Raw genomic sequence first — 20869 nt, forward strand, 5'->3', positions numbered from 1 at the left:
ATAGAAATACCATATCACCCAGCATTCCCACTACAGGGTGTTTATCCAAAGAACATGAAATCAACATTCCAAAGAGATTTAGGCACCCTGATGCTCATTACAGCATTACTCACAAGAGGGACGACGTGAAGCGACCCAAGTACCCTTCTAAAGATGAATGGATGAAGACAACGAGGTGTGTCTATACAACGGACTACGACTCAGCCGCATAAAAGAGACAATCATCCCATTTGCAACAACATGGATGGACCTTCAGGGTATGACGGTAAGCGAAGTAAGACACACAGAGAAAGACAAATATTGGATGATTTCACTCATCTGTGGAAGATCAACAAACACATGGACAAAAAGAACACATTAGTGGTGACCAGAGGCGAAGGGGGCTGGAAGGGAACAAAAGGGGTAGAAGGGCACATGTAGACGGCGAGAGATAAAAATTAGAGTAGTGGTGGTGAGCACGATGAAGCGTGTACAGAAACTGATACATAGTAATGGACGCTCGGAATCACACAATGTTATAAACCATTGTGAACTCAATAAAATAATTGAACACTTAGTAAAACTAGATACCCTGGAGGCTGGTTAGACACACAAAGTGCCTTGATTGAGTCCCTTTACTTATCATGGCAAATGATTATTTTCAAAGTTTCCATCAGAATGAGTCCTCTTTCGTAACTGCATAAATCACATCAGTTATGAGGGCCATGACTGAAGTGTCACTTTCAGAAGGAAATTTCATTTATTAGCTATGACTAGCTCACAACTATGGAACAAGCACCATCCTTCAGAAGTAGAAAAATCCTAAAATTTCCTCCTAGGAAAACGGTAGCTGCCCCCTGGCTTACTTGAGAACACCTCTCCCCCCTCAGTGGGCGAGGGACCTCCAGGGGCGTGTGTGGGAATCAAGGGCAGGTTAGCATGAGTGGGGAGGAGGAAAGGGAAGGTGGGGGCAGCTCGGCTGAGGCCTCCAGCCTGGCACGAGAGAATCTCTGGGGGTGGGGGCAGCGCTCAGCGGAGAGGGTGTGTGGGAGTCAGAGGAGGGGGTGGGCTAGGGCCCTCTTAGCCCTCGAGGGGCGGACAAGGCTGAATGAAGGGGCTTTCCTAAGGAAATCCTAGAACTCTCTGGTGGGAGGGACCACAAAGAGCCAGAATCAGCATCCCAGAGCAGGAGGGGTCATGGCCACCTATCAGCGTCAGAGGAAAGTTACGTCCTTGCCCGGTGGGGAAACTGAGACCCAGGCTGTTACGGGACACGACACACGTGGCTGAGGACTTGGAAGGCCTGGCCTGAGGCTGGGTGAGTCCCCCTTATAGCAGGAGGCAGGGAAGCAGTCGATGCCATCCCGATGACCAGGCACCCGGCTCTGAACCAGGCAGGGCAGTGGAGGGGCGGGCAGCAGGGCAGGGCGGGACTAGGGGTCCCAGACCCTGGGGGACCCTGGGCTTCTCAGCCTCCTGCAGAGCATGGCCTCCAGCAGCTGAGACTCCTACAGCCAGCCCCTTCATGAACATCAACCTCCAGGCCCTGTCCCAGGTCCTGGATCCTCTTCCCATGGAGCTCAGGCACACACCCCCCCAGGACACCTTTTGGGAGTGGGCCTGAGCACCTCTTCTCAGTGGTGGGCAGCCTGGGCTGCGCTGTGCCTCGGAACACACACACAGGAGGCCCACACAGATTTGGGCACCACTCATACACCTGGGGTCGGGGGCTCAAAAGGTCTTATGTCCTCCCTCTCTCTCATGCGCCCATGGACTTCGGGCTTCCCAGACAGATGAGGCTGCTTTAGCAGGACTCAGAAATGCAGGCCCCAAGAAGTTTAACTGTGGCAACAGAAGCCATTTAAGGAGGCCACGATTGGGCTGCCTTTCTGTATGTCAGGAATATCCTACAGCCCTCCCCAGAACCCAGGGTCAACCCTGAGGTCAGCAGGATGAGAGCTGAGAAAATGCTTGCACCCCAAGGGAGCTTCAGACCTGGGAGACCCTGACTCCAAAGCAAAGGGGACAAGGGAGAGCTGGCATCCCTGGGGTTGAGCCCAGAGAGCCAGAACAAGAGGCATGGGTGAGGCTGGGCCAGACACAGAGGTTTCCAAGTCCGTCTCGGTCAGGCTGGGAGAGGAGGGAGGGGCAGCCTGTACGGGGACTCATTGTGTAGAGACCTGGAGCCACGTCCTGCACAGAGGTCACCCACCTCCCCAGATGGGGCTGACGCTCCCCAAGGATGAGCTCCTGCCCCAACACACAAGCACGGGCATGCACACACAGCACACACACCTCCACGGGCCCTGGGCTGTTGATCTGGCCCTCTGGCGACATCGTTCCTTCTTACCCTCCTCCGTTCCCGATTTCCCCTGGGTACAGGGTGCCAGGAAGCAGTGTGGTGGTGCCCGTCCTCCTCTCCTGAGGAGGCAGTTCTGAAACTCCAGGGTGGCAGGATCACACGAGCACCTAACGAAAACTCAGATTCCGATTCCCGCCCTCCCCCACCCGGAGATTCTGAGTCGGTGACCTGGGGCCCTGGAATTCTGAGAAGGTGGCCCTTGGAGGAACACTGGGTGGTCTGTTAGCTGTGTGATGGAGAAAAGGATCATCATCATACTGGCTGCTTTCAGTGTGTCCCTACTGTGTGCCTCGTCTTTGCATGAACCACCTCATTTCATCCACTGACTACCTTCCAGGAAGGTGCCGTTATTTCCCATGAGCAGGGTCACATGCTGGCCACCAGAGGAGCCACAGTTTGATGTACTGCCCTCTCCCTGCCCCCTAAGGCCAGCAGAGGCACAGAGCCTAGGGCACCCCGACAAGGACAGGACGTGAAACAACATCTGACTCCTCAACAGGAGGGAGTGACCAGGGTGAGAATGGCTCGGAGCAAAGATGCAGGGTGGACTGTGATGGGCAACACGCGCACTTCACCTCCCAGGGATGAGGCCGCGGGAAGGCCCCCTCCTCACCTGAGGGCCAGCCCAAGCTACCCAGGAGGCTCCTATGCTGCGATGCCAGAGCAGGCCACTCTGGGGGGATTCCTGGGCAGCGCACGCCCTCTTCAGGCAGACAGGGGAGCTGCAGGGTGGAGGCCAGGACTTTCCTGGGAGGACAGCCAGGCACTGCTGGGTTTTCTCTTCCATCATCTGCAGCTCTGCTGTGGTTGTTAGGGTTGCCCCATTTTAAGGATGACAGAAATGTTGCGTGTCTTGCCCAAGGTCGCAAAGCCAGCCAGTATTGGACCTTGGTCCCTCCTCCCAGGGTCTTTGTCTCAGCCCCCAGAATGCCCCATGTCCCCCAGCTCCGTGGAAACTGGGACAGACAAAGCCCCAAGGCAGTTGGAGGAGGCAGGCAAAGGGTATTTAATGGGCTTTCGGGGGATCCAGGCACTCCCATCAGGGGAGTAGGCAGGGACAGGGCACGGAGAGCCTCCACGCGGGATAGAGGAGTGAGGTTCAGGTGTTGAGGCTCCTGGCATCTCCAGGGGCCAAATGGCGAGAGCAGACCAAGGCTGATATGCAGCCTCATGCAGCAGGGGCAGCACTGGGCAAGCCGGCATGGACCTAAATGCAGAGTGGAGGATGCGGGCTGTCCCAAAGTGCCCACCCTACAGCGCATGGCCCACCAGCTGGGGAGGAAGACGCTGTCCAAGCCGCCACCCCCTACACACAGAGCATGGGTGTGGGCTGGCACCACAGAATGCCACTGCAGGGGCCCTTGGGCGGGGGCTTGTGAATTACCTACCCCCACTTCATTCCTGATGGTCCACTTCCACATGGTTCATACACTCAGCTCCAGATTAAAAGTTGCCTTTAAAGAAAGGAATCGGTCCCCCCGAATTAGAAACCACTGGACCACCTTCAGTCCTAATCTGGGCACTGAGGCCCAGAAAGGGGAAGTGACTGGGCCAAGGCCAACCAGCAAGGTTGTGGTGTGGTCTTTTCCCTTTGTGTCTCCAGGATCCGCCGGATGCTTCTGGAGGCCTGTGACTCTACTTCCAGCGCTCCTGGGGACTACAAGCCCCCTCCCTCGAGCTCTCAGTGCTCCAGCTTCAGGGCTACTGCACCATGCGGGAGCTTCCCCCCACATCCGCACAATCTGGAGATGCCCATTCCCAACACCACAGGCACAGGCAGCTGCACTTGTACACGCGCACACACACACTCACGCACGCACGCACACAAACACACAGACACCTCACCTCCTGGAGATCTGCAGGATGTCGACGCCCTGGGGGAGCCCGTCCCGGTGTGTAGAGACCCCGAGTTTGGATGTGGGGGCGAGCCCCTGGCCCGGGGACGGCCGGAGGACTGGGCCCCGAGGGGCCTCTCGAGCAGTGCAGGGTCTGCATGGGCACCCAGTCAGGCCCCACCGCGCTCTGTAGCCCAACGGCTTCGGCCATGTACCTGGGGAGCACAAGCCAGATGGAAGGGGTCGCAACCCTCCAGGCCTGGTCCCCCTCAGCTTGGGGAGCACAAAGCACCAGCTCGTCCGTGCAGGGAGCTGGGGCCCGTCGCATCCAGGCTGCCGGGCCCTCTGCCCCATTTCTTGGATGAGAATCCCAGCTTCACCCCACCAGCCCCAGGGTCACCACTTGGGCCTCTGCTGTGCCAACTCACTTGGGTCCTCGTGGCGCAAAAATTGTGAAACACCAGTTTCTGGCACAGCCAAGGTCGAAAGGGTTGTTTAGATGCAGGTATTGGTACTGGAGGGGGCAAGGGGAGGAAGAAGAGCTCAGATCCAGCAGGACTGGGACGGCCACCACCACTCCCCACCCTGAGCCCGTCAGCTCAGCCCAGGGCTGCAGCAAGGTCCCAAGGGACAGAAGCCGCGAGTGTCAGCCAAGGCTTCCCCCAACCCACCTCCGAGTAGCTCTCTCCAGGCCACCCCTGGCCCTGCACCCCGTCTCCTGCCGTCTCAGGGATCCTCCCCTCACCCGGCACCCCCTTGGCAGCATCCTCCCCTCTCTGCCTCCTTTGGCCACACACATCCTCCTGCCGCCTCTTTCCAAACACCCTCACACATCGACCGTTTGCTACGAAACTGCTCCAAAGACACGTCCACCCCCCGCTGCCCCTTCTCTGCTGTCCCAGCTCTCAGTTTTTCTACACTTGTGCCTTCACTGAATTTCACTCTCTGGAAGGGCAGTTGGTTGGGGCCCAATCCTACTTCCCTAACCACACTCACATGGCCCTGGACATCTGGGCGCCACGTCCTGAGCACTCAGTGCAGGAAAGGTGAGGCCCAAAGGTCAAGTCCTTGCCTGGACACTGCTGACCAGGCTCTGCTCCTCCCTGCCCTCCACCCATCGGCCTAGCTCCGACCTCCTCCGCAGGGCAGGGCCCAGTCTCACCCCGAATACAAGAGCCCCGGCTACAAACTGTCTGTCACGACCAAAAGTGGCCAGGAGCACCTCTGCTCACCGCCAGCTCGCCTTGAGCCCTGCCCCTGTCACAAAGGTGTTGATCTTCAGAACTATTCTCCTCCAAAAGGAGCCAGGACTCCATGCAGGACAGCTGAGCCCTGGGGCAGGAAAAGTCAAGAGGGCTCCAGAAGTTCCCATGGTTGCCATATAGCAACACTAACCACTGCGAGAGATTGAGTCCTGCCTTCTTGAAGGTGTTGAAAGCATTTAAGGGACACTAAATGGTGAACAGAGTTAGGGGAAATTTACTATCCAAATTTCAAATGTAGAGCAATCCATTTTGACGTCTGAGATGTCTATGCAGCAGAGGAGAACGTTGCTTGCTCGGTGCTTAAAGGAGTGATAACTGTTGGACGGATTCACGAGGACTGACTAAGAGCTAGCGCTCCTTCCCCTTCCCACAGGGGACCAATCGGCCGTGAGTGGAGCCAACAGCTCCGAGCTCCCACCCTGTCCTCTCTCACTGGCTCCACACCTGGGTCTCCTGCCCCAACTGTGAGTCTCAAATGTCCTCACGGTCCGCAGGACCAAAACCAACGTGGGCATCTCGTTGCCCATCTCCTGCCACCTCCCTGCGGCCTCTGCTCTGTCGCCTTCTTCCCCAGGGCTTACAGCTCCAGGCTTCTCTCTCTCTCTCTCTCTCTCTCTCCCCCCCCTTCTATCCCAGAGCCTTATGCATTCCTTTGTCTGCAGTTTCGCTCGTTAGCTCATGAATATTTGGGGCCTCAACAACCTTCCAGGCACATCAGTGGGGACTGAGGACACCCCACAAACAATAGAGCCAACTGTGACCTGCAGGGTGGGGAGGGCAGCTGGGGAGGGAGAGCAGCAGAGAGAGGGGATGAGAACGAAGAGCAGGCAAACCAGGCCAAGACTCCAGTGTGCAGGCAGAGGAGCAGCAGCCAGGAAAGCAGGGGGAGCCGGGCCTGAGGGGCCGGGGACGGCCACGGCAGGCGCCCTCAGCCTCAGGTGGTGCTGAGTGCAGCCCAGAAACATCCATCTGAGGACCGCACACCGGCTTTGGCCACCTGGAGGGCGCAGAATCAGCGTGACAGTGAGGACAGAGGCTGAAGTGGGCTGAGCAAGGTGCAGAATGGCACTCAGGAGCACAGACAACCCTCTCAGGAACTACGGCTGAGCTGAGGGGAGAGGAGGACATGTGGAGCGGAGGATGGTGTGTGATTGGAGGTTTGCTTTGTTTTGAAGATGAGAGAGACGTGAACATGCGGAAACGATGATGGGAAGGAACAGTAACAACAATGACGACGTATAGGACACTTACTTATATCAGCCGCTGTGCTATGTGTCTTACCTAAAGTAACCCACGCGACCTCCTTTTACAGATGGGGAAACTGAGGTACCAGGTGAATAAGTCACATGCCCAAACTCTCCCTGCTGCTATGCTGTGCAGCCGAGATTTCAATTTACGTGGACTGGCTCCAGAGCCCTTGCTATATCAACCACTAAGCAAGCGGCCCAGCAGAAGTGGTGGTCAGGGGAGGCAGGTAGAAAGGAAATGAAGTTGAGGTATGTGAAGAACACCTGAGTGGGTTCTGCAGGTGATGGGGAAGAGTGCCTGGTGAATGTCAAAGAGAAGACCACATTTCCGTTTCTCAAGGCTGGAGAGCCTGGATGGGAGACCCCCATTCTGAGCGGTGGAGGGAGGGCAGGCCTCTGGCCTGACCTAGGACTGAAGAAGCACAGGATGTGCGAAGGGACAGTGCTGCCCAAGAGAGGCTGAAATGATGGACTGAATGTGGAGAGGGAAGACAGGCAGACCACAGGGGGCTGGTGAGTCAGGGCTGAGCAGACGAGGCACAGGTGAGCTGGCAAACAAATATGGGTGGATGGAGTGATGGAGTGGTGACTGGAAGGATGAGAGGTGGTGGGCAGAGAGGATTCCTCCGTCCTTTCAGCTGTCTTAATGTCACCAGCCCCCCGCCCCCACCAACGTGGCCCACTACAGTCTTTCTAAAACCGCATGGTGTCAGGCCATAGTCCTGCCAAAGGAAACCCACGGCAAGGATGTTCACTTTGACCCCTCCAACTCAACACAGGACCAGAGGTCCAAGACATTGTAGTCAGAAAAGGAAAAAATAAAGACATGCTTATCGGAAAGGAAGAAATGAAACTGCTCTAACCCACAGATGACATGTTTTTCTACGTGGGATCAACAAAAAAGCTTGGAGAGCTCATAAGAGACTCTAGCAAGACTGCAGGGTACCAGTCCGATAGAGAAAATTCCATTGTGATTTCTTATAATAATAAACAAATGGAAAAGAAATTTGAAGAACTTTAGAGTAACACAAAAACCCGTGAAGTACTCAGAAAAAACCCAACACAATGTATGCAAGATCTATACTAAAAACTGCAAAAACACTCATGAAAGAAATCAGGGATGACCTAAATGAATGGAGAGGAATCCCGCGTTCATGGATTCAAAACTCAATGTTGTGAAAAGGTTCAATTTCCAAATTGGTCTATGGGTTCCACACAATCCAAATGAAAACCTCAGCAAACATTTTTATAGAAATTCACAAGTTGATTCAAAAAATTATAAAGACAATCAAAGGAACTAGGACAGCCAAAGGCACTTTGAAAAAGAAGGAAAAAGTTGGAGGCCTCATATTGAGTGACTTCGAGACTCAATAGAAAGTTACTAATGAAGCCAGTGTGGCATCGGCCAAAGAGTTCAGAAAGACACCCAAACCTGTAGAGTCAATTGGTTTTGGACAAATGTGCAAAGGCAACTCCATGGGAAAAGGATGGTCTTTTCAACAAACGGTGGTGGCACAACCCATACGCAAAAAAAATAAATCTCAACTCATATCTTGCATCAGATACAAAATTTAAGCTGAAATGATTCAGAGGCCTACCAGGAAATCTACAACTATAAAACTTCTTGAAGAAAACATATGAGAATATCTTGGGGATGTCTGCTTAGGCAACGATTGTTTAATTACAACACCAAAGACACCATCCTTAAAAGAAAAGCTGATATGGCACTTCACCAAGTCGAAAACTTCTGATCTTTGAAAGACGCTGTAAAGAAAATGACATGACAAGCCACAGTCTGCGAAAAAATATTTGCAAAACACATATCTGAGTCCAGGATACAGACAGAACTCTTAAAACTCAATAAGAAGAAAACAACACAATTTTTCTGAATGGGCAAAAGATTGGAACAGACACAAATCACAGATAGACGGTCGGCAAACAAGAACACGAGAAGATGCTCAGCATCATCAGTCATTAGGAACACGCAAACACAACCACAACGAGATCCCACCACACGTTCGTTAGACGAAAGTAAGGAAACAAAACACGGAAGACCTGACGACGCCAAACGACAGTGAAAATGGAGAAACGACTGGAGTTCTCATACGTTGCTTGTGGGAATGCCAAATGGTACAGGCATTTTGGAAGACAATTGGGCAGTGGCTTACAAAGGGAAACATTCCGGTACCATACAACCCAGCAAGGCCACCTTTAAGGATTTATCAACAAAGAAGTGGAAACATGTCCAGGGGCCTGGACACGAATGTTTATAACCACGTTTCATGATCACCAAAAACTGGAAACCACCAAAAGATCCTTCAATTGGCAAATGGATCAACAAGGCATGCATAGGTATATCCATAGGATGGAATAGTACAGAGCAAGAAAAGGAAGAACCTCCTCATATAGGCAACACCACGGATGAATCTTGAATAAATTTTGCTACGTGAAACACAGCAGACTCAAAAGTCTGTGAATTCCATTTACAGGAGGTTCGGGAAAGAGAAACACTATGGGGATAGTACAACTCAGTGGTTGCCAGGGGCAGCAGGTATGGGGACATAGTGACTGCAAAAGACCGTCAGAGAATTTGGGGGCTGACGGAACTGTTCTGAATTTGAATTATGGTCGTGGTTACAGGACTGTCTGTGCTTGCCCACACTCATAGAATCGGGTGCTTAAAAAAGGTGAATTTTACCGTATGTCAAAAAAAAAAAGGAGTCCTGCCGTGGCTCCCAGGTTCCTGGTCCCAAGACTCAATTTCTCCACCTGACGTTCCGAGCCTTTTCCGTCCGGCCAGTGCCAAGGAGGCCACTTCATTTCCCATCCACTTTCTGCTCCCTTTACAACTGTCTCGTCACCATCTCGTCAACAGTCCGCACACTTTCGGGCATCCCTGCCTTTTGGCAAGCTGTGCCCCTCACCTGCAATGCCCTCCCCTCTGCCCTCGCCCACCCAAAACCTCTCCACCGCGGTCCTCTCTGAACTCTCCGTTCCCTCTCTGAGTCTGTGCTGCACAGAGCGGTCAGGCCCCTCTCTCAGTGTTCACCAGCCTCTGGTGGGAGTTATTCTGACTTCAGGCTCCTCATCACCACCAGCACAGGACGGAGCCTTACTCACCACTGCGCACAGCGCTCAAAATACTGCATGCGCGACCTGGCACACAGGAGGCCCTGGACGCAGGGCACCCAGTCGGGAGAGTGACACTGAGCCCCAGTGGAGGCACCACAGGAGCTGAATCAGGGTCTGAAGGGCTAAGGAGGCACCTTCGAGGGAGGGCAGGCCATGAGGACCAGGGCGGTGGAGGAAGAGTGGAAGGTGCGGAGGTCCGGGAGGGACAAGGGGACCGCCCACAGCCCGGTGTCGTGGCTCCCCCGGGCCCACATACCTTGCCCTCGTGGGAGCGCTCAGCCTTGCTAACCGACCAGGCCTTGATGAGCAGCAGCACGAAGAGAGGCACCAGGAAGCCGGCGGCGGGTACAGCCACCACGATGCTGCCCTGGAGCTAAGGAGCCGGGCCTTGAATCTTGCCCCCTGCCCCCGCACCTGGGCTCTCCCAGCCCTCCTCATCGCTCCCACAGTGGGCCCCCAAAGTGGGCCCCACAGCCTGGTGGATACGTGATGATCTTGTCCAGACCGTAGGGCAGGTGGGTCGTGCGCACCAGGACCATCACACAGGCGACCAGCACGGCGAGAGTGTATAGACACAGGGACAGGACCAGCAGCAGGTAAAGCCGGTAATTGCGGTGCCCGACACAGTTATTCACCCACCTGTTGTGGTGGTCAAAGTCCTGGGCGACAGTGAGAGGGGGCGCCCTCCAGATCCAGACCGTGGCCCAACGCCCCTAAACCTGAGCCACAATGTCGCTATCGCTGGCGTTTCTGTGGTGAGAGCACTTTGGGGCTCTGTGGCTCAAGGTCACTTGTCACGAGGCCTCTAGAGACAAGGCGCGCCTAGCCTTCTGTGGGACACTTCCTGCTGTACCCTCAGCAGGACCTCTGTTTTGACATCCACTGAATGAGAGTAAGAATGACACAGCCCCCCGCACCCCCCAGCCTCTCTGGGTTGTGAGCAGGAGAGAAGACAGCACATTTGTAAACCTTGGCAGGCTAGACACAGGAGAGACAAGCTCTCAGAATCCAGAAGATTGTCGGGCCTGGAGCCCCAGAAGAGGACAGGCGAATCTCCCCAGGCCAGATCTGCAGCCAGCCATAGGCCCCCTGGGCATCTAGTGTCAGTGAGGCCTGGGGTAGGACACGGGTGCCTTTCCTCCCCCTGGCCTGACCAGGGCAAGCATAGATGTGGATGCACCTGTGCCTGTCAGCACCTGGGTGGGCAAGGGCCAGCCTCCCAGGACAGCAGCAGGCACAGACGCAGTGACCTGCATGAGTGACCAAGAGTGCCTGGGAGTTACTGCCACCCTTGGCCTTTTGTAGTCCTGGTAGTGTTTTCACGCCTGCCACGGGCACCCGGAGTCAATGGGCCTCTTGGCCCAAGCCGAGTTCAGGGCAGGGGTGGGAGGGGGCAGGGGGGCAGATGAGAGGGGTGCTCACCTCCACACAAATGTTGCACCGGGGGCAGTGGGGGGTCCGGGGCGGGCGGTGGAAGCGGCACTTTGGGCACCACTGCAGGTGGAAGGCCATGTGGTTCACCCACACCACAGGCATCATCATGGGGTCCAGTTCGTTGGAGCCTGGCATGGGAAGAGGATTGGGCAGCAGCAGGAGCCCTTCCGTCACTCTGCTGCTGGCAGGGGTGGGGGCAGCCCCGCAGCATCACAGGGCTCCAGGAAGGGTGGGGAGGAGCTGGGCATGGGAATCCCCGGTCCCCACTCGGCTGGCTGACCGAACCGGGAGACGCTGGCAGCCCAAGGGAAGGTAATTTGCAGCCAGAGGAGCTCTGTTAGGACGCAGGCCTTCGCAACTGGGACTGATGCTTTCAGGAGTGTGTGCAGTGGGAAGGAAGAAGAGAACTGAGTGGTTGTCAATACCTGGCTTCTCTCCCTGGTCTGCCCCGCCCTCCCCTCCAGGGTAACTGGAAACCTCCAGAATTCTCTTTCCCACATCTTGGCGGATTGGGTCAGGAAGCAAAGAAGCAGGGCCCAAGCAGGTGAGGAGGGGGGAGAAGGGGTCTTGAGGCCCGGGAGGGGAGTGGGGAGCACGTTAGGAATCATCCGTGCAGGCAGGAGCCTTTCGGCTGCTGCCTCCTTCTCCCAGGGGCCGAGAACTCACCTTGATGTAGGATGCCAGGGTCTGACCCATTGAGGGCGATGAGACTCCAGAAGCTGAGTACGAAGAGGGGGCCCGTGACAATAGGATAGCCCCACTCGCCGTTCTGGACCAGCCATCTGCAACTGAGACCAGAGCAGGACTCAGCCCTGATCTGCGGGAGGCCCTGAGCTCCCCCCAGGACTCAGTCCACCTGGTCAGGACTCACAGACCTTCAAGCCTGCCATCAATATCCAGGCTAGTGACAGATCCATAGAAGCTCCACCAGATGTCACCCAACACGACCCACCATCACCAGCTCCCAGGGGCAGCAAGCACTCTCTGCCTCGGTGCCTTTGCGCATTCGGGTCCCTCTGCCTAGAATATCTCCCTTCCATGACCCCTCTTCTGCACTTCCCCTGCTCCATGTTATCATCATCTCTTTTTCTTTCTGTGTCTGTCAGAAACCTGCCGGCCTGTGTGGGAGACTCACGGGAAAGCAAAGAACAGGCCACTCAGGACAAGCAGCATCACTGCGCTGAGGGCGGCACACAGGCTCGGGATCATCCAGGGAAGCAGGCCCTGAGGTCGGCCAGCCCGCGAGAGGGGCATGGCGGCACCTCCAGCGCCCACAGGCGCCCTCGCCAACACTGGCTCCAGGAGCCCTATCTCCAAAGCGGTCGCTCAAGAGATAGTGAGCTCCCAAGCTACGGCCCAGGGTAGAAGGCACAAGTCCCAGTGTGATGTCACAGAAGCTGAGAATGTGAGCGAGGGGCTCTGCAGCCTATGACCTGCACCTCCAACGGCAACGCCCCCCACCCCCTCATGCTGGGGACGCAGAGGTCCTGCCCCCCGCCAGGTTGGCTTCGAGACCCCAGGAGAGTTTCAAAGCACATGGGGAGAAGGGGCTGATTCCAATCGCCCTTTCGGGGGAAGTGCTGATCGAAGCAAAGCGTGCTCATTGCTCGCTCTGTCTCCAGTTTTTCCTTTCTGCTCTCATGAAATTCCACTTTGGGGTTGGGGCAGTGAAATAATCTCCCAGCTTCCCTCGTTTCCAGGCTTCTCTTGACAAAAGTTGGGTCAATGAGATTTAAGTGGATCTCTGTGGTTTCTCGAAAAGCGTCTAGCTCCCTGATCAAAGGGGAAAAGGACACCGTTGGCACAGCTCTGTTCCTTCTTCCTGTCTTGAACCTAGATGTGCTGGCCGGGAGTGCCCTCTTGGGCCCATTAGGCAACAAGTCAACACGCTACACAGACACCCTTTGATGACAGTCTTGACACTGCCCCGATCTAGAACTGCCTCCCTCTGAGCTGCTTATGAGGGGAGAAAATCACTGGCTTCTCTGTGACATGCAGCTGACAGTTGTCATTCGTTTCAGCCACTGAGCACCTGAACCCCTCTGTGTCTGGAAGAGTCCCCCAACTGTGAGTCACAGCTCCAACAGACCTGTGACTCAGGGGCCACCAGTCAGCTTCAGACCTGCCACCACCACCCAACTGCGGGGTCTGTGCTGAGAGGCAGCCCCTGCACACATTTTCCCAACTCCGTGTTGAGACGCAGTGGCCGTTTATCTGATAGCAGCTTACTGTCGGATTCTCCTCCTATCCCATTTTATTTTCCATGAAAGCAAGAGTCCTGCCCTATGTTTCTTTTCAGATACTCAGTAATCGAGACTCTCTTGCTTATGCAATTGACTTTGCCGTTAGCAGTAACAGTCCCATTTCACAATGCTTCATTCGAGTTAATTAGAAAAACACAGCAAAATGTTTCCGTTTCTCCTGTGATTTGCTAGTAAAACTCACTCACAGAACACATTATTAACCACCAGCTTTCAAAACAAAATGTTGAAGTTATTCTGCTAAATGCCCCCTAGAAGAAACAGGGACGTGAAGTACGGCATTCCTAATCTCTGGAGCAGAAGATGTCACATCTTTAAAGGGATGACAGGTTCACGGTCAGACAGGCAGAGACTCTTCTCGGAGCCTTTGGTCACTAAATCTCAATTTCTCGTGCACACTTCTATGGGAGGGTAACATCTGTAGTTGGTTGAGCTTTGTAAAAGAATGAACAAACTGTCTAAATTTACCAGTGAAAGATTCGCAAGCTGGTTAAAGATGTCCTGGTTCGTGACCGTTAGAAATTATTAAATATTGTGGACTGACATGGAGACAAATGATCAAATATTAACAAAGATTAAAAGTCACCAAATTTATTTAAAATCTCAGTACGAACAGTATATTCCTTATATATTCCAGTGATTTGAAGCACTTCACTTTTTAATGTCATATTTATTTGTCTAATAACTGAAGTATATCTCATTATGATTACTGAAATTTCAAAATAATCTCAAAGGTGTTGCAGTTGCTTATCGGTGTATTTCTTGTTTATAGCCAATTTTGCTTTTTCTGTACCTTCTTTCTAATTATTATTTAGGTACTTCAAGTTAAGGTGAAGTAACCTGGATGTGGATGCTGCCATCTCTCAATGGGGTCTTTCTAAAAGACACAAAAAATTTCAAAAGAAAATCATAACTTTGTAGCATGCAACTTTTTACTAACTATTCTTATGTACCCTATTTCACATGATCATCACACCACTCTTGGATGTTACGTATTACGATAAAACCCTGAGCGTCTCACCACTGTTTTCTATGACAAGGTTCAACTCAGAAATAAGAGAAAACTCTCCTTCCTAAAAGCTCAGAGAAAGTGAAGCATAAAATCTTTTATAGGCAAGGAAGAGATTCAAAATCACTCTATTGACTGCGTAATTAATCAGACTTCAACATGTGCCAAGTATCTCAAATGTGTTTAGCATGGTACTAACCTGAAGGGATAAAAAGTCAGAAAAGACAAATTCCTTTCTTCAAGGTTCTCATGATCTAGTCAGGAATCATCAACAAGGACAAAAGTAAGGAAGAAAACAAATGATTGAAAACTTAGAACATTAGATTGAAAGGCGTGAGGAAGATGTAAAAATGAAAAGGGATTTGGGCCAACGTTTCTTAGAACGAGGGAGTACTTTTTCACCAAGTTTTGAGGTAGGAAGGAATGGGATAAGTTTTGTCCATGGTCAGTCAATACTGTTATTGTTATTATTACTTATTTCACAAATGTGAATATTTCGTTTTCCTTTCAGGGAACACGTTATTGAGTGTTGAAATACTTACCACTTAACTTGTGTGCTCCATACGGCTCCAGCTATTTACAGAAAGAATAATAACTTTTCCAAATGGAGGTATGGTTAATCTTATTTATTTTATTTTTGGCTGAGGAAGATCGGCCCTGAGCTAACATCTCTTACCAATCTTCTTCTTTTTGCGTGAGGAAGATGGTCCCTGAGCTACCATCTGTGCCAATCTTCCTCCATTTTGTATATGGGACACCGGCACAGCACGGCTCAATGAGTGGTGCATAGGTCCGCACCCAGATCCGAACCCGCAAACCCCAGGCCGCTGAAGCAGAGCGCACGAATTCAACCACTATGCCACCGGGCCGGCCCTAAATAGAGAAATAGCAACTTTTCAAAATAGAGCTACGGTTACTCTTGTTCTTTAAATAAATCATTTGTGAATTGACAGGAATGCTTCCCAAGGAGCAGATGTCATCAAAGCATGAGATCTCCCAGGCACAACAGGAAAGTTCAGAGTCACATTTGTTTTGCCCAAAATCATGAAGCGACAACAAACCATCTGAAGACATATTAATACTCATTAAACCAGCACCAAATGGAATGTTTTCCCCTCCAGACTGGGAAGTTGATATTCCGAATGTTTCATAAGATTGGGGAGGATTTAACCTAAGAACTCTGTAAAAGCAGTCAACACAAGCTGGGCCACAGAGATAGCTGCCAATTCCAGAAGACATCTTCAGAAACACTTTCAGGTCTGTGATAAACCTTTTGGTAGTTCACAAGTGCCCATGCAATGGCAAGAGAACACAGTATGAAGAATAAGAAGTAGGCATCATGAAACGGCCTGTCTTCATTTAACTCCAACCCCAAACAACGTATTTCCTAGATTTGGAAAAGAAAAGATGTGAGAGTAAGCCAGCTCAGTGACTCCAGTTTAAACCCATACCCTATCACTGGAAACAGTACATGTGCTTCCTCTGCCTTTGTAATTGTTTATATTCCTGACCTTCTCTGCCAGCAAAAACAATTCCCAGTCCCACCCTTACCGACCCTCCCCACACACACACAAAGAGATTAAATATTCAGTTGATCTTTGCGCATTTTTCCCATGAAAAACTATAAATCAAAATTCATTAAAGACAATTCTACAAGAAGGCAAAAGAAAAGCCACAGAATTTTTTATCTCCCTTTTACCCTTAGTTTCTGCTCATGTTGATTCTAGTCTGCTGAGAATTCCAAAACACTTTGCATTGCCCCGGTTTTTCTTGGTCTCCCTTCTCAGAGAGTCAGCAGGAAAGTGACAGGCGTGACAGCATTACTCCTGCGAAGGGAACGGACAACAGAGTCTTAGAAAGGGAAACCAGTGGTGCTGAAACAGGAAGTCATTTTTGAGGGATTCAGGTCATGAAAGCAGTAAAGTAGACTAAGGAAAACGTTACTGAGCTCAGGAAATTTTCTCAACACAGCCGTGGGGTTACCATTTGACAAAATATGTTTCTTTGGTTTTCATTTTTCCTTTAGAAACATTATTAAAGCCACTAATAATTCCTATAAGGTACAATAAGAACTGTATAAATATAGATGATTAATATCATGTCCATGTGATTCACGGCCTACAGACTCGATGGCGCACATGCATCCTCAACCACGGATCCCGTTTAACTTTGTGAGTGTTCTTCCCCTACAAATGATAATGTACAGATACAGCATCAAAATGATCTTAGAAAGCTCGTCCCTTTCAGTGAGGAAAGTGGCCTGAAGTCCCTGAAAGGTGCTCCACATGCAGCTAAAACAGTTCCGGTCTCGGCTTTGCCCCTCACCAGCTTGTACTTGCACACATCAATTCACACTTTGACATCTCATTCCCATCTCTAAAATGAGAACAACTGCTTTGTCCACTCCCCTAACCATCAATACTATTTTCAAAAATTATAATTCTTGGTTAAGATTGCAAGGGCCAGAGGAGGACGCCTCCCATTTCTAACTCTGGCTGTCCGCCTTTTTTCCATCCACAAAACAGCAAGACCACCTTGTGTAGTATCGTTGGGCATGTTAATCGTGATAACGTACAAAGCCCATGGGATGCAATAAGTGTTAGAGAAATATCCCTTCCCTTCTCCACCAATTTTCCATTTCATAAATGGGCAAATTCCATTTGAAATGTTGGCAATCCAGATCAGTACCGTCTTATTGTCTCTAGGCTACCGCTTGACCCTATTCTTCTCTCTTCCCACATCACCTTCCTGTATTTCCTGGCCTTTCTCTTCCAAGGACCAAGGTCTTTTCCCATCTCCCTGACCGGGACCATCACTTTGTAGTCTGTTAGCAGTGGCTCCTCTGGCCAGCTTTAGCTCATCAGGCAAGCCTCAGCGACTCCGAGGCCGGACAGAGTTACAGCAATATCTGGGGCTGGGGCTGCTCACTTGCAATCCTGACTCTTCCTGGTCATCCTCCCCGCTGTCTGGCCTCGGAGCGGGAGAAGGGAAGGCGGCACTGGAGTGATGACATGTGGCTCTCTCCTTTCCCCACCCTTCATAGTTTTCTGTCCACGTGCAGAACCCAGAAGGCTCTGACCACACTTGCCCTGGCGGTTGCCATGGTTACACAATAGCAGCACCAGACCTAGAAGGGGTCTCATCTCCTCTCCTCTACCTCCCTCTCAACGCTTTCCCGCCTGTTAGGGACCCCCCCCCCCCCCCCCCAAGGCATAGTCACAGAAGAACCCTTTCCAGGTAAACTTGAGACTTAAAGTAACCCTCTGGGAGGAGTTTGGGTGGAAAACGAAGAGTCCTCGTGGAGACACCTTCCTTTTATTACGGGTTCCCTAGGGTCTAAAAGGCGGCAAGTCCGCCTGTCTAGCTCGGGTCTCCGTGGCGCGGCACCCGGCACCTCCCGGCTGCAGCGGCGGGGCGCGCGCCGCCGTCCAGGGCTCTGGACTGCAGGCTGCAGCGAGACGCCGCGGCTCGGCCTCCAGTCAAGTCCCCTCCGCGCGCTGGCACCGAGGCAGAGCACCTCTGTCCCCGAGGCCGAGCACAAGTCCGGAGAGCAGGAGAACTGGCCAGGCTGGCCCAGTAACACGTCCCCTCCGGGCGCGGCTGCAGCGGGCCGGGAGGGAACACCCGGGGCTCCAATTCCCAGCCGGATCGACCCAGGCTTTTCCTGAGCGAGCCAAGCCCAGGCTGCCAAGGGAGGCCCCGCTCGGGGAGCGCGCGTTTGCAGGCACCGCGCTTCCCTGCCAGCCAGCGCTGGGCTGCCACCCGACGCCAACTTTCCCCTTGGGCTCTGGAAGGAAGGACGCACGCTGCGTGCAGCCAGAGCGCCGCGATTCCCGCCCCAAGCAAAAGGCGTCCCCCATGTCTCCCCAAAAGCACCACAACCAAACTAGCAGCCAGGTCTCCCCATGCCCTTCCGCGGCCCACCCGGAAAGTGGCGAGCGAGGGCGCAGATGCCCTCGGTCGGGTCCTCGGTCTGCACGGAGACGTCGCCAAATGAACCTGCAGCCGGCGGAAGCCTGGGGGCTAGTGCAAACGCGCTGCCCGCCGCCTCCGCTGGGCCGGCGCGAGGGGGAGGGCGAGCGAAGCTCCCGGGTGCGCGAGGAGGCAAACCGCTAGCCGGCCGGCCGCCGGGCTCTGGCCGGAACGGCGAGGGGGCGGCGAGGGGGCGGCGAGGGGGTGGGAGCGACCCGCCTGGGCCCTGGCGCGGCCCCTCCGTCAGCTCCGGGGCGCTTTCTCCGTCCCAGGACGATTCCTTATTCCCCAGCCGCTCCGCATCCTCACTTCGGACCCACAGCCACTCCTAAATTCCGTCACCTTTGCTTACCACCGCCGTTCCCAACGCGCCCTCCTACTGGCATAGCAGGTGACCTGAAACCAGCCTTACCTGCCGCCAACTCCTCACTCCCGCTCTCTCAGCCTGCTGTCCCTTCAGGGACAGAGGAAGGGGATGCGGGCTGGGGGCGTGGGAGCTGCGAGGAGGCGCAGTCCAAGAGGAAGGGCGCCTTTGAAGTTTGTTGAGCGACCACAGCAGCTGTCCGGGGAGAGACTGAGTCTTTCTCAAAAGGGGCTGCTGCAACCGCCAGGGATTACCTCTCCCCTTCCGGTCTCCTCCCTCAGCCCTCGCCCCCGCCGGCGCGCGCCAGCCCTCCTGGGCGTGCTGCTAGAAGGCCATCCCTGCTGGCGGGGCCACAGCGCAGATCCCAGACAGCTCCGGGCGCGCCTAGGGGTCTTCCTCCGGGTAGGGCACTCTGTCTGTAAAGAGTCCTCTGCTGTTTGAGCCTGCGCCCGGATAACTTAGGACCTGTTTATTCGATACCATAAAGTCTCTAAGGAGCTGCGGAAAAAAACGGGACACTGTCCTACGAATTTTAAGGTGAAATAAAGTAGCTAGATTCCAGTATGTAAAACCCCGGTCCACGGTGACTGGCCTTCAAAGAGCAGGCAGGGGGATGAGCGACAAAGATCAGCCCTCCATTAAGGGGCTGGCACCGAGGAAGGAACAAACAGGGGAAAGAAAGAAAAGAAGACCAAGATGTAAGTCTTCTTTCCTCTTTCCCTCATACCAGGCCAGCAAGGATATGTCTTAGGAGGTTTCCTTTGTTGCTTTGTGCATCCCTTGGTGATGCAACAGGAAACTTGGAAGTTTATGGGGACCAGAGTGGATCCACATTTGGAGGAGACTGCAGCTTAGACAATTTGGAGATGGGATCCTCTTAAAGAAAATTATGCAGAAATAGCTTAATTTTACAGATTTTTACAAAAACATATGACCATGTGAATTCATTGTCAGGCCGCCCTCAGGGTCACGGAAAGGGCCTGGGCAAGTGATGAGTCCTGAAGCTTGGGCCTTATCAGCTGCATGGTAAATCCTTTTGTCATTGGAACTCTAGGTCTGTAGTCACACACCTTGCACTTGCTAGTCCAAAACATAAAGCTGACTTGAGATGGAGTTGTAGGAACAACGCAGCCCCGGGGTCCTGCGTTTGTGAGCTTGGTTTAAGAGCACAGCTTGTAAAGTCCCGGAGCTCCCTTGGCGAATGAGAAGGGGTGTTTTGGTTTGGGGGTAGTGAGCAGACAATGGCTACAATGGAAGAACTGCAAGTGGGGAGGAGACTCCTCACTCAGCCTCCCCTCAGCAGCAGAGAGCTCAGGGCCACAGAAACTAAACGAGTCCTTTTAATTCACAGGTACTTGGTGGCAGAGCCAGCCTCAGGAGGGACTCAAGTTTTCTAACTCTGACCGAGGTCTTTTCCTGTATCTCATGCTGCCCCATCTCTGTGACTTTGGTTTTGACTGTCAACCAACCAAACTCATAATTTTCCTCTTTGGATACAAGAAAATTGAAGTCCCTATAGATTATTCGAACCTATGGCAACTTTTTTTCCTCAATGCTTCATAGTTAATGTTCTACCACTCCTTTTTTAATTAACCATATCCTTGGTGTGCTCATTGCATTTTTGTGTATTTTTATATCCTTTTTATTTGTTTATGCCATTGCCTCTCAATCCAAACTGCAAGCTCAGTGTGAGGACAAAATACCTCCTTTGCCTCCCACAGCGTAGTTTAGCTTTTTGCATATGGTGTGTACACAATGAGTAGTTTTTGATCCTTAAAAACTCTCTATTTATGAATTTTCTAATAATTCTGTCACTTCATTGACCAGAATATTGTGTTTAAGTAGAATCGTGGTTAACTCTGGATTTCCCCTTTTTCCTTCCTGTCTAAATTCTAGGTTAATATACACAAACCAAATGATATCTCCCTCTGCTTATTTCAACCTTTTCTACAAAACCCCTACAGAATTCATCACACCCTCCTGTTTTCCCAAAGAAGTTTGATTTCACT

At 52.6% G+C, this 20869-nt stretch overlaps 1 protein-coding gene across 2 annotated transcripts; it reads right to left on the reverse strand.

The window, feature by feature from the left end:
• Window positions 1–3326: 3326 nt before the first annotated feature.
• On the reverse strand, window positions 3327–19116 carry LOC123280611 (palmitoyltransferase ZDHHC19-like). 2 transcript variants are annotated; one of them, XM_070496826.1, is made up of 13 exons: window positions 18909–19083; window positions 16224–16350; window positions 15696–15911; window positions 15201–15397; window positions 14724–14778; window positions 11921–12042; window positions 11243–11382; window positions 10307–10479; window positions 10077–10182; window positions 4605–4690; window positions 4187–4391; window positions 3730–3795; window positions 3327–3548 (listed from the first exon to the last, which is right to left on the reverse strand). In XM_070496826.1, the coding sequence occupies exons 4-12, from the start codon at window positions 15310–15312 to the stop codon at window positions 3766–3768; spliced, it is 1029 nt and encodes a 342-aa protein (XP_070352927.1). In that variant the 5' UTR covers window positions 15313–15397; window positions 15696–15911; window positions 16224–16350; window positions 18909–19083; the 3' UTR covers window positions 3327–3548; window positions 3730–3765. The 2 variants fall into 2 exon arrangements, with proteins under 2 accessions (XP_070352927.1, XP_070352926.1); XM_070496825.1 differs by having other exon boundaries at window positions 15201–15911; window positions 18909–19116.
• Window positions 19117–20869: the final 1753 nt, after the last annotated feature.

The sequence above is a fragment of the Equus asinus genome, chromosome 25 (assembly GCF_041296235.1).
Source record: "Equus asinus isolate D_3611 breed Donkey chromosome 25, EquAss-T2T_v2, whole genome shotgun sequence".
In the NCBI taxonomy this organism is placed as follows: Eukaryota; Metazoa; Chordata; class Mammalia; order Perissodactyla; family Equidae; genus Equus; species Equus asinus.

Excerpts from the sequence above, each read along its gene's own strand:
- LOC123280611 (XM_070496825.1), bottom strand. The coding sequence starts at position 15,312 with ATGCACCACTCATTGAGCCGTGCTGTGCCGGTGTCCCATATACAAAAT. Across the intron at positions 10,183-10,306 it reads GGTCTGGACAAGATCATCAC|CATCGTGGTGGCTGTACCCG; the intron begins GTATCCACCAGG and ends GCTCCAGGGCAG. Across the intron at positions 4,691-10,076 it reads AGCGCTCCCACGAGGGCAAG|TACCAATACCTGCATCTAAA; the intron begins GTATGTGGGCCC and ends TGCCCCCTCCAG.